We start from the raw sequence: 22,649 nt of genomic DNA, 5'->3' as shown, positions 1-22,649 counted from the left end.
TGTCCTTCAGAAATCATTCTAAATGATGATATTAATATGAAATATGATTTATACCCATTGCTGGAAAAAGTTGTGCTGCTTAATATTTTTTATAACTTTTTTCAGAATTCTTCAACAAATAAAAGTTCAAAAGAACAGCATTTTTTAAAAATGGAAATCTTTTGTAACAATATAAACTACCGTTCAAATGTTGGGGGGGTCAGTACATTTTTATTCTTTCTTTTTTGGAAAGAAATTATTACTTTTATTCATCAAGGATGCGTTAAATTGATAAAAAAAAAAGTGATAGCAAAGTTCTTTTAAACTTTTTATTCATCAAAGAATCTTGAAAAAAGTATCACAGTTTTCAAAAAAAACATTTGGCAGCACAACTTTGCCAACACTGATAATAAATCAGCATATTAGAATGATCTCTGAAGGATCATGTGACACTGAAGACTAAATAAAGAAGTAAATTATATTTACATTATATTGTAATTACATTTTGCAAATAGCATTTTTTTCTGTATTTGTGATCAAATAAATGCAGCCTTTTCAATGTTGGACCAAGCTTTTGAAGTGTCATTTAGAAAAATAACAGTAGACAGTAAGTTCATTACTGTACATTTTCTTTATTTTAATTTCATCGTTAGCACAGTTCTAGAAATGCAGCGGGAAGAAAGAGATCTTCCTCATGGGGGAGAAAGACCGACACTACAGGAAAGAAGTGACAAGACAGTTGCGGCTTTTAGATGCGTAAATACATTTCTACAAATTTCCCATCAGAGAAGAATGACACTATGCTACTTAAAAGAATCCACACGCCTTCAGGACATCACAAGATCTTCTTGAATATTCCTTTGTTATGGTATATATAGATACATATTGCCTATGTGGTGTGATATCACATGTGGCCTCGCTGCGACGACGATCTCAGGTGTGCGGGGCGACTGATGCGTGGCCCGTGAAGCCACATACGCATCCAGATAAAAAGGTTCAGATTTATTTATGACATGCATAAAGCCAAGCAAAGTATGCCTTATAATAGAGCAAGCTGGACCAACCGCTCACTGTTATGAACTGATATGACCGTTAATAATAACAATAATAATCGACAGTGAGCAATTAGGAACGTTAATGACACGTCACTCAGACCAAGAAGTTTTGAACTTCATCTTAAAAATCTGAGTTTCTCAAAAGCTCTTTGATAAAAAGAAACGATTTCCATGTTGCACAAAATGACACCCACGACATCCCCCTCTTCTGCTGGGTTTCCGCCCTCCCCGACTGACGCGCGCACACGCACACACTCGTACACATGATCATCTCATTGACAATGCAACAAAACTACATCAGCAGTCCACCAGCTGTGCCACAGATAGCGGTTTCTCAGACATGCACACGGAGAGACGGTGATCCAAGTTTGGAGGAAGAGTTTCAGTCTGACGCCGCTCCTCGCCGCATGTCCCACTGGAAGGTGTTGTGGGGCCGGAGGAGGGTGTCCAGCAGTGTAGGTGCATGCGGCTTTGTGTATCTGTAGGCAAGCGTGTGTTGGTTTTTGTTTGTGTATGCATGTGAGTTAAAAAGCCAGCTAGGGTCCCCCTGCACTAAGAGAGTGCTGTAGTTCTTAATGGTGACGGCACGGCTACAGGCCCTGTCCTCCCATGTCTGAAGACTGGTCGCTTCCGCTGGAGCCGCTCTGAGCTCGCTTTATATACAAATTCAACAGTTTCAGCTGGAAAAGAGAAAACGCATGTCATAGATGTTTTGAAATAGAAAACCATGAATAAAAGGGAAAAGGTTTTGAAGGAGGAAACGGCTCACCTTGCTGCCAGACAGCTGGCTGAGGTGAGGTTTCAGATCCTCTCCGATGACAGCATAGATGGCCACAAGGCAAAATACACATGCCTTTCGTACGCTGCTCTCAGAGTTATCGTAACCCTGTAAAGAAGAGCAAATGATCAGCACAATATGCAGCTTAACCAAGAGCTTTGAACCTTAGAAAGATGCTTAATATTAGATGCTTAAAGGAGAAGTTTGCTTCCAGAGTGAATAATTTACTCACCCCCATGTCACCCTAGATGTTCATGTCTTACTTTCTTTAGTTGATATCAGGGTTTTGTGGAAAACATTCAGGATTTTTCTCCATACAGTGGACTTCAATGGGAGCCAAAGGGTTGAAGGTCCAAACTGCAGATTTAATGCAGCTTCAAAGGGCTCTAACGCGATCCCAGCTAAGGAATAAGGGTCTTATCTAGCAAAACGATCGGTCATATATCATTTTTAACCACAAATGTTATATTTGAGTGATTCACACATTATGTAATCACGTTGGAAAAGTCACACCCGGTTAGTTCTTCGTCTGTGTACTTTGGTTCTAAAAGGGAGGGTAGGACAAAAAACTTCTCCAACCTCAAAATCGTCTGACAGAATTTTTTTTTGGAAAGGACATTTGACTTTCTTTACACGTTTGCTTTGTAAACACTGGGTCCAAACTTCCGCCTAAGTCACGAATGATGACAAGCTAGTGCAAGACAAGCATTTGTGGTTAATGTTATACATTTGTATTTTTAAAAAACATTTGAACAGTTTTTGTAACTTTTTTTTTTTAGGATTCTTTGACAAATAAAAATTCAAATGAACAGCATTTTGTATTCGTCACTTTTATTCATCAAGAATGTGTTAAATTGATGAAAATTATTATTATAAAAGTGATAGAATAGAGTTCTTTTAAAATTTTTATTCATCAAAGAATCCTGAAAAAAGTATCACATGTTTCAAAAAATATTTTGATAATGAATCAGCATATTAGAATGTAACACTGAAGACTGGAGTGATGGCTGATGAAAATTATATTGTAAACTATATTCAAATAGAAACCATTATTTTATATTGTAATAACATGTCACAATATTACTGTTTTTTTTCCTGTATTTTTGATTAAATAAATGTAGCCTTTTTAATTTCAGATCAAGCCTTAGTGTCTAATAAATAACAAGGAGACAGTAAGTTCATTACTGTACATTAGTGTTTCGAAACTTTCGCCTAAGTCACGCATGACGTCAAGCTAGTGGTAAGACAAGCATTTGTGGTTAAAAAGTATATACATTTACACATATACATATTTTGCTAGATAAGACCTGTATTCCTTGGCTGGGATTGTGTAGAGCTGTTTCAAGCTGCAATTTGGACCTGCAACCTGTTGATCCCCATTGAAGTCCACTATATGGAGAAAAATCCTGGAATATTTTTACAAAAACCTTTTTTTTTTTTTCCAGAAAGAAAGACATGAATATCTTGGATGACATGGGGGTGAGTAAAGTAGCAGGAAATTTTCATTGTGGAAGTCAACTTTACTTGAAGTCGATTTAGTTTATTTCATAAATATGTCCACTAGGGGGTGTCGGGGGTTAAATAACATTTAACGTGAACTATCAGTTTGAACCAAGTTTGATAGAATGTTCTAGAGCACAGACAATTTGTGTCCTCCTGATATACCATTCAACTAAAGTATGGCAAGTCATTAACTGGAACATTATATGCTAAATATATTTTGCTATATAATTATGAATGGGAATACCCCGATTTTAAAGGGATAGTTCACCCGAAATTTAAAATGAAAGACTTTATTAGTTTAACAGAACACAAAAGAAGGTATTGGAGAATGTTGGTAGCCAAACAGTTTTGGTGAACACTGAATTCCACTGTATGGATAAAAACTGAAGCATTCTCAAAATATTTTATGTTGCACAAAAGAAAAGCAATAAATGATAGAATTTTGTGTGAACTATCCCTTTTATGCCCCGTTTACACTAGTGTTTATGTTTTAAAACAGCGTTTTAAGATGAAAACGATCCCTGTCAACACTGGTGTTTTCACTGCGTTTCAGAAACTATCTCTGTCCACAGTGCACAACCAAAAATGCATGTCACCATGACCATGAGCGTAACGTTATTGTTTACACGGTCGTCAAGGATAAGCAGAGCGAATGTGGGCAGCCACGCCATCGTTTTCCAAAGTCTCAGTTTTGGTCCGTTTATACTGAAATGCCACCTGGAGTTTTTTTAAATACTAAAACACGGTCTTCAGCATTTTTAAAAGTCTCAGTTTTCAAGGGTTGACTGTTTTGCACTATAGATTCAGTAGAGGCGTTGTAATGCCACTGAGTAAGTTTGCAGGAAATGTTTGTATTTTTGTACAGTATTCCATCTGTAGCAACGAAAGAACGAGAACGAAAGAACCATTACCAAAATCATACATTATCAAATTCTATTATTTGTTAAATAACAGTTCTGGATTAGAAATGGCCCGATCTCCTTAAAACTCTGCATGCTTGTTTTGAGTCACCTGTCGCATGTGCTCAGAAAGTTTTGTGAAGTTTTAAGTTTTCCTATAGGCTTTATAGGGTAAATTTGGACAGACCCCTTTTCTAAATTACGCTGTTATAGTTTCTCAAAGGGTAAATTTCAACATGTTTTTGATAATTATCGACCTAGAGAGTCCTGAGAATTCTACTGCAGTGTTTTTTTTCCAGATTGAGTGAAAAACCTAGGACTAGTTCACAAAAGTAGGCTTTGTAAATCTTCTCAATCATTTAACAAATGATTTGATTGACAGCAGTGGTTCTAGAGGCAAAGTTGCTCAGCATGAGGAGGTCTATCAAATGCTATGAGGATTGAGGGTATGTTTGAACAAATCTGAGGCATGCATTTTGTCTGATGTGAGCCAAAAATTCCACTGACATAAGACACTTGAGCCTGTGACTGACAGTTTAGGAGTTAAGAGCGATTTCATACTTTTGATCGTTGTAGAGCCCCAAGCAGGCTGATTGGGCTGAGCCTTGGCGACGTTGTCCGCAGCGTGAGTACAACCATCTCTCCAAATTTCAAGTCTCTGCGACTTATGGTTTGGTAATTGCTGATCCTTGGCCATTTTAAACAATTACAATAGGGTTTCAGCGCTACATTGAAATGAATGCCTACAAAAAACCTTACTGACCTCAAACCTTGTGTATATAAAATACAGTATTTACCTGAATGAGCCCAGGGACTATCTCAGGGAGCATTTGAACGAGACCCTCTTTGGGTAGCCGATCAATGACTTTGGTGAGCATTTTGATGGCAGCTAGGTTGATGGGGTAATCTGCTGACTGGATGATGGGACACAACACCTTAATACACTGATCAGGACTTATTGAGGTCGCCAACATAGCCGCTGCCTCTTCTGCAGCCCTTACCACCTGGTACAGAGACAAAAACATTTTGTGTCTAGGTTTAGATTTGTGCTTCAGTTGGTCTAACGTGCTTCATGTGCATGTCAAAAACCCCAAACCTCTTTGTGTGGGTCTTTATGTGCTTCCAGGGTCTTCATGATGGTGAGTTCCGCATAGTTTTTAAAGCGCCACGGCTGCCTGTTTAGGATCTCCTTCAACACTCGCAGTGCTAATGCCCGAATGACATGCTGAGAGAGAAAAATAAAGATCAGCAAGTAAATAAGATACATTCGGTTGTCGGAATGACTCAGCTTAGAGTGTTTACAGCAGTGAGTGTATGTTTGCATCTACCTCTCCATCCCCGAGTGTTTCCAGGAGAAGCAGGAGGATGGTTTTGAAGTGCTCGTCCCAAACGTGCAGTTGCGTTTCTCTGATGAGACGCATTAGTTCACACAGCGCAGATTTCCTCTCTTCCACCCGCTCGCTGTGATTCGAGAGCTCCTTTAGGAGTTCAGAGACCACCTCAGACTGGTCCACGCCACTGTCTGTAACACCATCAGCAGAAAGAAAAGTCAGGCCCACACGTGCAAAAAAGTAGCTATAAATAACTATGGAAGTGCATTACCATCAGTGAGGGACTCAGCATCTTGGTCTGTATCTTTCAGGCTTTTATTAAAAGGGGAGGAGGTGAAGGAGGAGTCAGAGTAGCTGACTGGCTGGTATTCTCTTGCTGGACGGGGACTCGAGGAGAGGAGTGGCATAGTATTTAGCAGAGAGGTCTTGTTATCCAGCGCCGTCCGGCCAGAGTCTGTGGGTTGATCACCACTCTGCACAGAGACACATTCATACATCAGTGTTATAGTTTAATTACACAGATCTCTGGAATACTTTATTCTATATGGTCAATCTCAAAGGTGAAAATTCAAAAACATTTTCAAAATCAGTGTTTAACTGTGTAAATGCTTTCAAAACAGTTGGTAAAATTTGGTATATCAAAATGACGGTATTGTTTTTTTTTTCTCGGTACTATTAAAGTATTTCTAATTTTTTTAAATAGCTCTTATTTTTACAAAAAAACATTTTTTTTTGTTTTTCCCCACATAATTCCGTATGACTATTTAATAACAATAATAATAATCAAAATATTTTATATTTTAAAATATATTTTATTAGTATTTAAACGCTAAATAAAAACCAAATCACTCAAAAAAAATTATATAATGTATTTAATAATTCAATTATACGAATACTAATATTTATAGCCTAATTTCCTTTAGAGGACAATGTTAATTTGACCACATTTTATATTATTCTAGCACGATTATAAGTGATCATGTAGAATTCTGTGTGGAATAAGATATGACAATTAATTAATATAACTAGAAATAGTTTTTTTTTGTCTGTGTGTGTGTGTGTGTGTGTATATATATATATATATATATATATATATATATATATATATATATATATATATATATATATATATATAATTTTAAATTTAAATTATTTTTAATTTTAATATTGTGAAATGGCTTTTATTTTTACAAAAACTTTTTCCACATTCCATATGACTATATAATAACAACAATAAACAATTTTCAAAAAAATAAACAAACAAAAAATAAAATTACATTTTTTATATATTATTATATTAGAATTTTGATGATAAAAATTAAACTAATCAAACAAATTACTCTTGTAATAAATACTACAATGATGAAAATTATAATAACTTATTTAATATTCAATAATATTAAAACTAATATTTACACCCTAATTTTTTTGCTTTTATTTAAAAAGACGTTTACAAAACAATGTTAATTTTACCACATTTTACATTAATCCATGAGTAATCCATGTAGAATTCTGTACAGAGTAAGATATGATATAAATTAATATATTTAGAAATGGCATTTTTATATATTAAGATTAAGAATTTTAATTTTAAAATCAACATATTGCCATGACTACATAATAACAGCAGTAAAAATTATAATGAATATTATTATTAAAATGGTTCATTCTAGTTTGTTTATGTGTGATCCATGTAGAATTCTGTGTGGAATAAATTATGATCTTAATAAGTACATTTAGAAATAGCTTTTATTTTTTATATATTCAGTTTTAATTTTAATTTTAATATTTACTACTAAAGCATTTCTTAATAGTTTGAAATGGCTTTTATTTTTTTAATAAAAGTAATAATAATCAAAATATATAATTTTTTTAATAAAATTAAACATACAAAATAAATTACTCTTGCAATAATACTATAATACTAAAAATTATATAATTTATTTCGTATTTATTAAATTTTGTTGTGAAGTAAACCGTCACACCACAGTAGAGAGGGGTGGGGTGAACAGCTCATTTGCATTTAAAGAAACATGAACCAAAATGGCTTGCTCTGAACAGGTAAAAAGTGAGTTTTTTTTACACTACCATTGAGAAATTTTAAACAAAGTATGTTATAGATTTTTCATTAGGACCCTAAAGAATCATATCAACTTGTGAAAAATGGGCATCCGATGACCTCTTTAATAAATTTAGAAATAACTTACAATTTTTATATATTCATATATGCTTTCATTTTAATGTTTTGTAATTATGTGGTTTTGTCATTAGTTTTCTTTTAAATTCAGCTTTAATTTATTTTGGCAGCACTTGTTGTCACTGTCTTTCTTACGTCTTCTCCACCATCTCCATCTCTTTTTCGCGGTGGCTCAGTCATGTCCTCTTGGCTACGGACGCTGAAATTCTGGATGGCCTGACTGACTCCTCTCAGGGAGCTGTAGATCTCCTCCGAGTTCATGTTCTCAGTATCATAATCAAATGCACTGCGCACACAAAAACAAAATGCCATTAATGTGACATTAATCACAGACAATCATTTGTGGAGTTCATCTGTGTCCATGTTTGTAATTTGTGACCCAGAGGCATACCTTGGTGAAGGTGTGTTTTGTGATGTGTTGGTGGGGGACGTTAAAGGGCTCGACCAACTGGCTGGTGATCTTGGAGTGTGTCGGGTGAGTGGGCTTCCCATTGGAGCCTGGAGGAAAAAAAAAATAATAATCATCATTTCTTAGTGTTGACAGAAAAGTGCTTCAGAAGTCCTGTTCACACAAACACAAATGTTCAGCATAAATAAATATATGTGACCCTGCCCAACAAAACCAGTCTTAAGTAGCACAGGTATATTTGTAGAAATAGCCAAAAATATATTGTATGGGTCAAAATGATTGGTCAAAAAGAAACAGTACAGTACATATTAGTAGGGCTGTCACTAAGGATTATTTTGGTAATCGAGTAATCGGTCAATTATTCTGCCGATTAATTATAATTAATTTGAGGTAATAAAAATATACCGCAAAAATATAAGCGAATAATAGCCTTTAAAATAACTTAAAATACATATATAATAGCAATGAAGCAATAAAAATTACTTCAAATAGAATATCAAAAGCAAGCAATCATATGGTTTTATTAAACAAAACTGTTAAAATACATAATGTATTATAAACAATAGAGTTAATGTACATTACACCAAGGGCCTGACGATTGTTTTTACACTTTACTGCACGGTCTCATCCTTGTTCAATATTGACTTAACAACATTTAATTTAAATATCGACTTAATCTATAACATTTGGCCATTTCTTTACAACAAAAATGCTACAGCCACTGTAATTTCTTGAATGTGGACATCAAAACATGTAAACTCTTTTATTTTGAGATCGTGATGAACAGTTAGCATATTGAGAAAAATACAGATGTATTGCCCTGTGTTTGCGTAGGTTTATAAATGATTTACCTTAAAAATCGAATGAAATGGCGCATACTGCATTCCCAGATGAACATTCTAATAAATAAAGATGCTCCACACATGTAAATTGGTAACAGTTTGTGTGGACAGCATTTACTGTGAATGCAGTCACTCTGAGAAGCACTATGTAACCTACATGCATGTAAATAACTAAAGCGCATATGTTAAACCTGCATCACATATAAAATAGTTTAATTAAATTGTAATGTTTGTGAAATTATGCATTACAGTGTCGTTTTCATCAACGATGACGATGACGAAATCATTTCGTTGACGCCACTTTTTTTCATGACGATAACGAGACGATGACGAGATAAAAATGACGAGACGTGTGTGAGTTTTCGTTGACGAGACGAGAATAGACGAAAATGTTAGTGGGTGGTCCGTCAGACGTTTAAAATGCATGACATTTATGCTTATTGTGCATGCCAATTAAAACCTAAAAAGTATCTGCCGCTATGGCAAGCCGTTTTAGCATTAAATACTCTTTGCCATACTAGTATGGCAAGCCGTTTTAGCATTCTATCCATGTTTGGTTACGCTCAACACGTCACGTTGTCACTCAGACAGACAGACGATTAACCATGATGGCGGCAGTTTGCACACAGGGTGGTCGCAAACGGCAAGAGGACCTATGGGTGTATTTCAAATATATGTCTTTTATGTCTAAAACCATTCCTTCATTATTGTAATTATTGGTGAAAATAGTCGATCCGGAGGCTCACAATGTGTTGAACTATAGATCTGCTATTTTCACAACTTATAAGTGACACTACCCAACAGCAAAATACTTACTGACCTACATTAATTTGTTAAAAGACAACTTTTTCCCCTTTTTTTGACTAAAACTAGACTAAAACCTTTTTGACTTTTCGTCGACTAAAATTGGACTAAAACTATCACATATAGAAGTGACTAAAATTTGACTAAAACTAATAAGCATTTTAGTCCAAAAGACTAAGACTAAATCTAAGATGGTTGTCAAAAACAACACTGATGCATTATTATGATTTTTAAATGGATTTAACATATCGCGCAACCTTGGAAAAAGGTCTAACAATGTGTTTCATAGATTCTCGTCTGAGAAATGCATCACTTCCGGTATTTTGCCGGTTACTCCACATGGGCAAAATGATTTTTTAAAAATTGAGTGCTTGAATCGTGACAGCCCTACATATTAGTAACGTGTTTATCACCTGGGCTGTGTTGCCCGTGTTCCGTAGATGGTTCTGCAACAATTTGGTGGCTCCATCCTGAAAGGTTTTAGGCAGTGCAGCTAGAAGCATTGTGAACTCTGGTGTGTTCAGCTGGAACAGCGAGATCAACACCGACTGTGCCGCCTACAATCGAACAACATAATTAGATTGTAAAACCAATAAAAAGAAATCTAAAACCAAGTATAAATGAACTGACAGCTCACATTATAAAGCTGAAAACAGGAGCATTTGAAATATCAGACATGGAATAAGCACAAATGTCTCATCTTGTACCTTTCTGACGTCAGAGCTCTTGGGTTCGGTGGTCCACGTAATAATACGTGACACTGCCAGTCTGGTTTCACTCGAGTTGACAAAATCCTGTGGCTCCATTTGTAGTGTGAGTGTTTCTATGTACTTCAAAATGGCCACCTTCACCTGAAACATTATCCTCGTGTTACAACTGTGCAACAAATTCGATTAAGGCATATTATGTCATTCAAGACAACAGTAACATTCACTCCAAAAGTTTTAGTTTAAACGTTTTACCTCAATCAGAATCAAAACACCAACAACGCTGTAGTCCATCAGTTACAGACACGCACACAAAGTCACACGTTCACAACTATTCTTAAATCCATGAAATGAAGCAAGACAGCAGGGGGAAGTTGGAGTGAACATAACGGGTGTGATTGGGCACAGCACAGCATTTAAAGACAAAAAAGCTTGTGTCTCCAGAGTATTTGTGTTGCCAGCGGGTTGTGTCCTGCTCCCTTTCACTGATGTCCCACTCTCTCGAACATCATGCCTTTAATAAAACAACCTGCTTCTGTCAAGACTGACTAACTGAGGTAATAACTCAGCCTAGAAAAAGCATTTTTCCCCCACACATTTTCTACATTACTGTTTAAAATTTTGGGGTCAGCAAGACTTTTTTAAAATAAGTCTCTTATGCTCACCAAGGCTGCATTTATTTAATCAAAAACGCAGTAAAACAGAAACATATTATGTAAATTTAAAACAGCTGTTTTCTATTTAAATATATTTTAAAATGTATTTATTCCTGTGATGGTAAAGCTGAATTTTCAGCATCATTACACCAGTGACAGTGTCAGATGAAAATGCTGATTTGCTGCTCAAGAAACATTTCTTGTTATTAATGTTTAAAGCAGTTATGCTGCTTAATATTTTGGGTGAAAACTGTGAAATTTTAAGGTTCTTTGATAAATAGACAGTTAAAAAACAGCAGCTAAAGATCAGTTAAATGCATCCTTAAAAAAACAGTATTTAAAAAGTATTTATTAAAAAAACTAACAGACTAACTTTGAAAGTGTAGTGTAGGTTGACTAGATGGAAAAAATCTGTTTTGAGCACTACACACTTACTTGCCTCTAAAACATTATCAAAATAAACATGCATGCAATAGGCAGGGTTTACAAGTTGTGAATTATGGGTTGAAATCTGCGGATTTAAATCTGAGGATTCAGTGAATTCTCTTACTGTCGGTTACTGGATTTGGTGGGATTTAAGTTGAGCTAGCTCAGCTGAGGGATTTTAGTTGTGGGAGCTGAGCGTTATAGAATTGCTTCCCCTGTGTCTCACTGACCTGGACTGTTTGGTGCCACACTTGGATATTTTCCTGCAGTGTGCAAATATGTCGTCGCTTTCTGAGGGGAAGCAATTCTATAGCCCCGCCCCCGTACCGGCAACAGCGCCTTTTCCCCGGCTTCAGAGAGAGAGAGGGAGAGCACATCAATGAAAGGAAGCCCCAGACAGACACGCAGATAAGGGGAGGGACAGAGGGACATGAGGGGAAAACTGGACAGGATGCGGTATTAAGTGATACTGCTAAAAAAAAAAAAAAAGATGCTGAATGTGAGGCAGATGAAGGGGAGATGGTTTGGTTAGAGGGGTGTTGGGTCTTTGCGTGTGTGGACATGGTGAATGTGCTTATGGGATTGGTGTAGTGAAGTGTTTGGTACAGGATTTTAAGGTTAAGTTGAAGTATTAACACGACTAAAAAAAAAAAACAAAAAAAAATAAAAAAACAATAAAACTAAATAAAAATACAAAAAAAAGAAAAATGAATAAAATTACATCAAAATGAATGACTGAAGATAAAAAAATAAAAGCCAATTTAAACTAATAATAAATACAATAAAAGTAAAAAAAAAAAATACATCAATGTTTCCTTGCCAACTGAAATCAGTTTAAATAAATTAAAGCATTACAGCTAAAACTGAACTAAAAATAAACTAAGGCTATATAGAAATATGTAAAACTATAAAAATGAATAATGAAAAAAAAAAAAGAAAATTAATTATCAGATACTTTTGTACTTTTTTATTATTATTATTATTATATTTATTAATACAGGCCAGTACTAGATATTGAACTAAAACTATTAAAATCATTTTTGGGGAATATTAAGATAAAGCTGAAATAAACTAAAATATAAAAATTAGACGAAAAAACGAAACCTAAAAAACCTAAACAAAATTTTAAAAAGTAAACATTTGTATTTGTTTTTATAAAAATTATAAAAATGACCAATGAAAATGACTGAAAACATAAAACAAAAGCTAATTCAGAATATTAGTTAAAATTAAATACTATAATAGTATGTAATTAATGTAAAAAAAAAAATACATTGACACCCTATCAAAAAAAAACCCACAAATGTGCTTTTTTGTATTGTAAACTGCTACCAGTTAAGCTATTCATTCACAATTTTAATAACGCATTAGCAATGCAACAACTAAAACAGTGGCTCAGCTGAGGTGCAGGAAATACTGTGAGGTAGAGGTTGGAGATTCTTATGCAAGAAAAAGTCCTTGTGGCTTGCATGAGATTTTATGGAGGTATAACAATAACCTAAGTACACTGACCCAGCATATGACATCCTGTAAAAAAATCCTCTATGACCTCCAAAACAAACAAGACCTGGCAGCCAAGATCCATTTTACTTTACATTCTCTGATACCAGCATGTTGCACGACACCATCAATCCTAGTTGCTCATCCACACAGTGTAAGAAGATAGAGTCACTTAAAAGAGCACTTACCTTTAAGTTGGGTGTCTGTGTTTGGTCAACTGTGAATCTCATTAGGATGGTGAACTGTAGATCATTCGGGAAAGATTCTCTGAAAAAACACACAGGAAATCAATTAATAAATGAAACAGAGCCTTACAGAAATGAAGGCTTCCAGTTTTTCATCTAAAATACCTTGTGACATCTAGGGCTTTCTGTACTTTGGCTTGTACTGAGCCGAGCAGATCTGCTCCCATTTTCTTCAGCAGTTGTGTGAGCAGCACAAAAAGCCAGTCCTGCAGATCCTCCTTATGAACTGCAATGAAGTCCACCAGTGTCTCTAAAAACATGCTGAACACCTGTACAAACACAATCAGCAAAACAGACATCAGAAATACACAACAGCTGTTAAATCAGTACAAATAAATTAACAACAAATACGCATGACCACAAAATTACTTTTTTTTTTGATTCATGCATTCATCTTATTCAGTCAGGGGACATTTGTTCATATGTTAGAGCTAATGGTGCAATGTTTTTATCTCCCAGTAGGAAAATGTCTAAGCAGTGCCAATGCCATCACCCACCTTCATGTACAATTGTGATACGCAAGATATAAAATTACAAGACTTTATATAAAAAGATTTGACTCTCCAAATGAACAGCATTAGTTCGTAAAGAAACTATGAACAAAAAGATCCACTTTTCATATAAAGTCATTCGAAAATGCACAAATGATACATGATACAAGTCTATATAATTAGTGATGTAGACAATTAATATTAAACACAGAAATATGGGAAATTTAAAGTGAGCAGCACACAATATTTGAGAATTCTCTACATGATCTGATTTTCAAAAGAATCAGAGTGTTTCAAACGGCACAATATGATTCAGTCAGCAGTTTATTTAGATGATAAAGGCACCACTAAGTTATTTACCTACTTGGGATTTTCAGAAGATTTGCCTCCTTAAAAACAAATACAACACATAAATATAGAAACTGCATGCTACTTGTTACATTAACAACCAATAATGTGCAAAATCAAACATTCAGATTACTGATGTTTACAACAGACACATTTTAGATATTCTTGATTAGTTAACAGCAAAGCCACAGATTAATAGCAGGATCAAAAACATCTTTGTCATCTGTTAGATGTCACATTTCCATCATCATATTTTGTTACAGATTAGTATATTAGTAAAGTAGATTGTCCTGTTAGTACACAGTCCCAAACACAGCCAAAAACTGTAAAAAAAAGCTTTCCAGCTATGTATTAGATTAGCATCTCATAGTTTCTGGATACTGGCATTGCCCAAAAACAAACAAGCAGTCCAAAAAAAAAAAAAAAAAAAAAACACATTTGCACAAAAGTTAACCAAACTTACTCTCTACAGTTCCACCACAGGGTAAGGCATGAAAAGAAACAAACACACTGGTGAATTTCCATAAAAACATAAAAGATTAAAAACTGACCATTTGCAGAACCACATTTGGAACCACTTAAAAATTAATAAAAACATTACATTTCAAATAAGTTTGACATTTAAACATGTTATGGCACTGTGACAAAGGATTAGAGATTGTCTCATCATTTGTTCACCCTCATGTCATTCCAAACCATTAAAGGGAACCCCGGGTATTAAGACTTGTAAGCCTTAATACAACATGAATGAAGTCTTTTACTAAAATATGTAGTTTCACGTTATTTTAAAATTCCACATCGTTTTATACATATTTTGGACTATGGGGGGCTCCATTATTTCAATTATGTGACACGGTTGCACTTGGTGAGCTACTGGCGCTATCTGTTACTATTTTTACAGCAACACAACTCTAAAAAATAAATATTGATAGGATGCCACACTGTGCGGCTTGGCTTCTAATTTTCAGTCAAAGGGCAACATGAGAAGTGATGCAAGTCTTGAGTAAAAAGTGATGCTTTCCTAGTGATAAGAAGAGGAGCAAAAATGGGAAGATGCCTGTGGATGAATAAAACTTCCTAAAGACCTGCATTACTGTTCTCTCCACTTTAGCCCTGGAGCCTTTGAGGCTTTTAGTAGACCATAGCCACTGAAAAAGTGAACTAACGGCAGAGACAAGAAGTGCTAGATGCCATCCTGACAGGATGTAAACATGCTGACGATTGTCATGACACCGCAGCCACTGAAGGAGTTTCTTAGCGCAGATTTCACTTAATATCCAGGGATGTTTAGACTCTTTGACGCCATTGAAATAAAGGCGCTCCCCATAGTCCAAAATATGTAAAAAATTAATGTTAATTTTTTAAGTAACGTAAATCTTTCATGGGTTTTCTACTACATATTTCAGTAAGATTATATTAAGCTATACAAGTCTTAAAGGATTAGTTCACTTTCATAACAACAATGCACAGATAATGTACTCACCCCCTTGTCATCCAAGATGTTCATGTCTTTCTTTCCTCAGTCGTAAAGAAATTATGTTTTTTTGAGGAAAACATTTCAGGATTTCTCTCTTTATAATGAATATGGATGGAGCCCCGAAGTTTGAACTTCCGAAATGCAGTTTAAATGCACTTTAAATGCAGCTTCAAAAGGCTCTAAACTATCCCAGTCGAGGAGGAAGGGTCGGTCTTATCTAGCGAAACGATCAGTTATTTTCAGTGTGATTCGGGTAAATACAGTTAGGGTACGTCTAAAAACTCCCAACTCCCATCTCGTCTTCAATGTCAAAATCGTCCTACAATGCGGTTTTTACCTTTTTTTTTTATTAAGGGCGTTTGAGTTTCTTTGTATGTTTACTTTGTAAACACTATGTTGGTACTTTTGCAGCGATCTAAGGCGATTTTGAAGAAAATGAGATGGGAGTTTTTAGACATACCCTAACTGTATTTACCCGAATCACACACACTTTGAATGTGCTGCGCAGAGATGAGACAAGACGAGCATTTGAGGTTAAAAAGTATATAAATTGTCAATTTGTTTCTAAAATAACCGATCGTTTTGCAAGATAAGACCCTTCCTCCTCGGCTGGGATAGTTTAGAGCCTTTTGAAGCTGCATTTAAAGTGCATTTAAACTGCATTTCGGAAGTTCAAACTTCGGGGCGCCATCCATATTCATTATAAAGAGAGAAATCCTGAAATGTTTTCCTCAAAAAAAAAAAACAATTTCTTTACGACTGAGGAAAGAAAGACATGAACATCTTGGATGACAAGGGGGAGAGTACATTATCTGTGCATTGTTGTTATGAAAGTGAACTAATCCTTTAATACCTAAGGGTTCCCTTTAAGAAATGTTATATATATATATATATATATATATATATATATATATATATATATATATATATATAAAGCAATTGTGTCTTTTCAAAGGACTTAGATTAACCAATAAATTCATATGTATTTATTTTATGATCTCTTCACAAATGCTTTAAAGGGTCAGTGGTTTTTTCAGAGTTTTGGGCGAACAGACTTTCGATGTAGAGACAGAAATCTTTGATTTCATTAAAAAATGTGTTCCAAAGATGAACAAATTTCGTATACATTTGTAATGACATGAGGGTAATTAAATGAAGAGAGATTTTTCATTTTGAGTTGAACTAACCCTTTAAGTAAATTATTCTGTGAAATAGTTCAAACACAAGAATCAAAAAAATAAGGCACTCCATTAAAACAAGACCATTTCAATGAAACCATATGAAAACCGTGAGCATATTTCAAAATTTTAAAATTAACCACATAAAATGATCCAGGTTTTTCCAGCCCCCTGAAGAAAAGCTTGAGTGGCTGTAGAATGTGATTGTGTTGGACAGCAGTGTGAGAATGACTTCTGTACCTTAAAAGAGGCAGAACTGATACCGGATTCTGCCGTGCCGAAGCCTCTGGGGTCACGCTGCAAATCAGAAAGAGTGGCGGGCCATGAGCCCAGCAATCAGATAAATAGGGCGGAGCTACGGCCTACCCGACAAGATAGAGAATGCCAGAAGGAGGTTCCAGGAAATCGTTGTGAGTGGAGAAAGAGAGACACCTCAAACGTGGGTTAGTCTGTGTGCGTGTAGGACTGGGCTGTACAACACTTTTTCTAATGCATTTAATGGGATGCTCCACAAACTAGAATTGTTTTATATGAATTGATTGATTTTAAGAATTATTTAAATGTATTATTTAAACTCCTTGAAATCCTACATGGCTATATTGAAGTTTGAGCATTCTCATTTTCTTCCTAATGGCTTTTTTTTTTTTTAAGATGTTCTATGTTTCTGGAATTGTGACAGTCCCAGTATGTGTATGCATGAGTGCAAGCAAGAAAGGAAGGAAAGCTACGGAGGAAGTTTGGACGTCGGGCGTTACAGTGGTTGAAAAAAGGCGAGCGAACTGTCTGAAATCAGAAATCCACTCAAACCAAACCATGCGATTAGCCACGGTCCTTAACCCCAGAGTTAGTGTGCACTGCACATGCTTGAGAGTGTGGATCTGTGTGTTTGTGGCGAGAATACGGGCTGTGGGTGAGGCAGAATCCGATACAGTCAAGCGGTTTTGTGTGATGCAGGAGTTCATGCTGGTTTATGTCTGCAGAAGTGTGTATGTGTGTGTGTGTGATGTAAGTGTGTTCTGGAGCGTGTTTGAAAGCGGCATGCGAAGGTACCTTGCTGTGTGGGTCTGCAAACATCCTTGTGAAAATTTCACACAACCTCTTCAGCTCAACACGGCTAAAACAAATAGAAAATATATATTCACATGCAAGTAAAGCTTTAATATGAAAAATAAAACACCTTATTTAGTTTCTGAATGGGTTACCTAAGCGTTCGCTGGTTTTTTAGCAAGGCCTGCAATCCCATAAGCCCCTCTTTTCTCTCAGACCAGTTGGCAGAGGCACAGCGATTGAGCACTTCTGCCACGTCCTCAGTTTGCCGCATATACGTTGGAATACTGCCATTCCGGGAGCTGTACGAACGTTCTGAACACGCACTGGAGGCGTCGCTATTTGCGTCATCATCCGAGTACATCCCATAGGTGTCATACCGCCGCCGAGCTGGTTTCTTCTGCTTAGAAAAACATAAAATGAGATGTGCATTTTAGGTATTAAGTAAACACTGAGACTGAGATAAGAAAGATTGCGAAAATTTAAGTTTAACGTCAGCTTAATGCAGAGAGACAGATAGAAAGCCAGACAGACTAACCTTGCCCCGCATATCTCCTAATAGCTGGCAGCATTGATAAAGCCAAAGGTTAAAGCATGAGTTACAGACAGACATTTAACACATTCAGCACATAATATAATGGTTAGGTTAATTTTGTCAGTACAGCTTTTTTCCATAAGTTTGCATACCCCTTTCAAAACATACAAGATTTATTTATATTTGTTTAAAGCTTAAAAAAAAAAACTTGCATGGATATTCCACTTTTGGCATTTATAATCTATTAAATCCCAATTTCATATACCTACACAAAGGCCAGAAATTAATGAGGGCTTGTGGCAAAAATGCTACTAAAATGAGCAAAAATGGCACATAAATTCAAGACAAAAGGGCAAAAAATGGCTCTGCACAATTAGCTGTAATGTATTACTGCTGTCGTGATTAAAATGAAATGTGAAAACGAATGAACTGTCAATTTGCGTAATTACATTTCGATTTGCTCACACTGTATCAGCTAGCTTTTACGCACAGTGTCGAGCCTTATAACCAATCAAACACATTTCTGTTGAACTTCAGAATGCATTGGCCAATCAGACATGCTTAGATTAATCAGTGTTAAAAAAGCCAGAGCTGTGTTAATTGCTAACGTCATAGACCAACATATTTGTCTGTGAAGCTAGAATGTGACATAACCAAAACTAAACAAAACTTTTTTATATATATTGTTTTCTATATAAATAATAACAATAATAATAATCATTATTACAATATAAAGAGCAATAATCTACAATTTATTTATTTTTTTTACATATAATTGAGATATTATTTTAAACAGACTATAGTTATTTACAACAGTTTAAAATATCAATTAAAGTAATTGGGTAAATGCAAGTATTTGTGTGATTGCCCTCACAAATGTAAAAAAATGTCCCTGGAAATCAAGTCCAGGGGGTAAATATTGCCCCTTAATAGAAAAGTTAACTTCTGACTCTAAAATGCAAACAAAATTTGTTAATTAGTAAGATTTAATAGTATTCTTATGCTTATTCTCACCAAGGCTGAATGTAATTAATAAAAAAAACACAGTAATACTGTTAAAAGGTTAAAATAGCATTTTCTAAAATGTAAATGTATCTAATATCAGTTTAAAACAGTTGTCATGCTTAATATTTTTGTGGAAACCATGAAAGTTTTCAGATTATGGGTAATTGTCTGATAAAAGAGGGGATGCAAACTTTCGTGTGAGAGGGGTGTAAGCAAAGTTCCTGTATTTGTATTTACCAGAGCATCAGCCAGGGCTTCCTCCACGTCCGACCCTGTGTTCAGCACTCTCATGGCACTAACTGAGGATGAGAGACGACTGGACTGAGATATACCCAACCCTGAACCTACAACACACATTACACATTTTACACACACATGCACAAATACACGTAAATAAATAACAACACCTACATTTCTAAAAAATGCATGCAGTGATCTCATCAATACCGAGAAAATTAATTAAAACATAATTCACAAATAATATGAACATTAACACTAGAAAATCAGAAACAAATGATTACCACTGAAAACATAAAATGACAAATTAACAACAAATGCCCATACAACCAACAAAAAAACATCCAAAAACAAGTACACACATTAAAAACATGGGTTAAATTCAGGGGGGAAAAAAATCATAGGTGACTGTGAAAAATGTTCCACACCAATCTACTTGAATACGGTTGTTATCAACATAATGAGAGGAACGGCTGTTATGAAGACTACTAAAGCATGCAGGTCTGATGGAGGTGAACTAAAAAAAGAAGCAGAAGGATGAGATGAAAAACTTTTTTTTTTTTTTTTTTTTAAATCCTGTGCCGGCTGGGGTGACAGTTCACCTGCTGCCCCGAAGGCATCTGGGGCATGAAGAGCACCAGTTGAGCGCGAATAATGCCGGGATGCTGCAACACACACACACAAGAATGCAAACAAGCACACATACGCGTAAATAACCAGGCCAGTGTTAGAGCTCACCAGAGAAACTCCCAATTAGCAGTAATGTGAGAATGTGCCATCACCAGACACACACATGCCCCGCTGTGACACACACATTTCACACACTTCAAGTGGCAACGCTCAAGGGTATTAGTCCAGTTCTGCTTGTGTTCTGCATAACAGCAGGAATACTTTCACATTTGGGCACCCCTCAAAAAAAGTTTCTTCTGAAATATCTGATCTCAAACTTCTTAAATGTTCTAATCTTCATTCCTCTTTGAGGTTTGTGCCTCAAAACAGATTTGAAATGAAAATGTTGCTTCTTTCCAAAAAAAAAAAAAATGCTTTAATACTTATGTACCAAAGTAAACAATTTTTCTTCCTCACTATGACATTTCAGTGCAAGACAGGATATTACAACACCACAATAAAAATATCCGGTAGATACTGATGAGGAATGTGTATTAAGAAAATAAACAGTGGATTTTGATATCATATTGACTATTAGGATTACTCCAAATATTTAAATTATTTTTCTCTGGTGTGCTGTATTTAAGGACCTCAGATGAAGTTTGTGTCAGCATCCATCAGCAAAGTTCACCATGTAAGATGAGGCAAAAAAAAAAAACAGGGCCAGGAGAAAATTGCTTCCTGACCAAGCTGAACCATGTGTGGGATTTTCAGCTTAAAAAATATTTGTAATACAACGTTCAAGTGTGCTTGCAGAGCTGTGTATCACTGTACAAACATTCCTGGTTGGTAGCTGCAAAAATGTTGAAGCAAAGAGTCGAGCAAAGAGCAAAGTGTGCAAATGTGCAGAAGCTTGACTTCCAGTTTCAAATGACGTGAAGGAGGACATGTACACAACCAGTCAAAAGTTTTTGAACAGTAATATGCTCACCAAACCTGCATTTATGTGATCCAAAATACAGCAAAAGCAATATTTATAATAACTTCTTTCGAATTGAATATATTTAAAAATGTATTTTATTGTGATCAAAGCAAAATGTTCAGCATCATTACTCTAGTCTTCAGTTTCACATGATCCTTTAGAAATCCTTCTAATATGCTGATTTGCTGTTCAAGAAACATTTAGTATCATTGTTATTAGCATCATCAATATTTAAAATAGCTGACTACATTTTTTCAGGATTCTTGATGAACAGAAAGATCCAAAGATCAGCATTTATCTGAAATGAAAAGCTTTTGTAACATTATATACTATATACCAATTCAGTGTTTGCAAACAGTAATGACATTTTTTTGTGGGCAAAGCTTGTTTGGTAGCAGAAAATTACGGTTTTCAAATAGCAGTTTATGGAGTCATGAAATAAAAGAATAAAATAAGGTAAATTTGAGTTCATATTTCAAAATTCCGACTTTATTCTCAAAATTCCAAGATTGAATCTCACAATTCTGACAAGAAAAAAACAACTCATCATTCTCTCTCTATTCCCCTTAGCCCTGGCTTTTTCCCCTGAGAATTGACAAACTCACTATTGTTGAGTTAAATCGAGTTATAAAGTCCAAACTAGGAGATATAAACTTGCATTTGTGAGATGGAAGTCAGAATTGTGAGATAAAATACATAAATGTTTTGTAAAATGGTAATAGTAATGGTCATTGCACAGTCCGAAATTTTCGCCCGTTAAAAAATAAATACGACCTCACGTTGTGTCAATCACATTTACACACTGGCTCCAAAACTTTTGTCTGTCAAATAAAAAACTCTGATCAGGTTCGATTTTCTGCGTTTTCACATCTATAGCAACCATTTTGATAGGAAAGAATGACAAATACGAAGAAAAAAAAAAACGCATACGAAAATAATGTCATGTCAATAATGTCATGCTGTAACTGTAGGGCTAATACAATGTGTCCCTTCTGAACAGCGTATGCAGATATTATGTAGACATATAGTTTACGCTTGGAAATTTATGCTTTAAAAGTAAATCATAGCAGTCTGTCCATTTAAACATCTGTGTTTAACTTAATCTGTTTCCCTCCACTTGTTACCAGTGTTTTTCTGCCACCACTGTGTGTGCGCAGCTGCAAGTGATGTAACCGTGATGTCTATTACAAATTGGTCTATTACCATGCAAAAGCTTGGAGTCAAAGAAATGATAGAAATCAATTATTTTATTTAGCAAGGATGCTTTAAATTAATCAAAAGTGATGATAATGTTTAAAATGTTTACAATGTTACAAAAGATTTCTATTTCAGATCAATGCTGTTTTTCTGAACTTTCTATATATACTCCTCTATTTTCAACATAAAAAAAAAAGTTTTTTGAGCAGCAA

General features: G+C 35.2%; 1 protein-coding gene across 35 annotated transcripts in view; it reads right to left on the bottom strand.

The window, feature by feature from the left end:
- Positions 1-591: 591 nt before the first annotated feature.
- Positions 592-22,649, bottom strand: part of clasp2 (cytoplasmic linker associated protein 2) — a 69,395-nt gene continuing 47,337 nt past the window's right edge. For 10 of the 35 annotated variants that reach the window (XM_073821361.1, XM_073821365.1, XM_073821367.1 and 7 more), the window contains 17 exons: positions 20,252-20,314; positions 19,650-19,756; positions 18,411-18,434; positions 18,028-18,275; positions 17,876-17,939; positions 13,437-13,600; positions 13,275-13,353; positions 10,505-10,648; positions 10,211-10,354; positions 8,134-8,240; positions 7,878-8,028; positions 5,817-6,018; positions 5,543-5,736; positions 5,311-5,439; positions 5,012-5,218; positions 1,804-1,920; positions 592-1,714 (listed from right to left, as the gene is read on the bottom strand). In XM_073821361.1, coding sequence (XP_073677462.1) covers positions 1,625-1,714; positions 1,804-1,920; positions 5,012-5,218; positions 5,311-5,439; positions 5,543-5,736; positions 5,817-6,018; positions 7,878-8,028; positions 8,134-8,240; positions 10,211-10,354; positions 10,505-10,648; positions 13,275-13,353; positions 13,437-13,600; positions 17,876-17,939; positions 18,028-18,275; positions 18,411-18,434; positions 19,650-19,756; positions 20,252-20,314 — 2,234 coding nt within the window. In that variant the 3' untranslated portion in view covers positions 592-1,624. Of the gene's footprint in view, positions 1,715-1,803; positions 1,921-5,011; positions 5,219-5,310; positions 5,440-5,542; positions 5,737-5,816; positions 6,019-7,877; positions 8,029-8,133; positions 8,241-10,210; positions 10,355-10,504; positions 10,649-13,274; positions 13,354-13,436; positions 13,601-14,633; positions 14,637-17,065; positions 17,123-17,875; positions 17,940-18,027; positions 18,276-18,410; positions 18,435-19,649; positions 19,757-20,251; positions 20,315-22,649 lie in introns of all 35 variants that reach the window. The other 25 variants (XM_073821376.1, XM_073821379.1, XM_073821389.1 and 22 more) reach the window with 10 other exon arrangements.

Source organism: Garra rufa, chromosome 17 (assembly GCF_049309525.1).
Source record: "Garra rufa chromosome 17, GarRuf1.0, whole genome shotgun sequence".
In the NCBI taxonomy this organism is placed as follows: domain Eukaryota; kingdom Metazoa; phylum Chordata; class Actinopteri; order Cypriniformes; family Cyprinidae; genus Garra; species Garra rufa.
The sequence above is the reverse complement of the archived record's forward strand: the minus strand, read 5'-3'. Positions and strand labels throughout refer to the sequence as shown.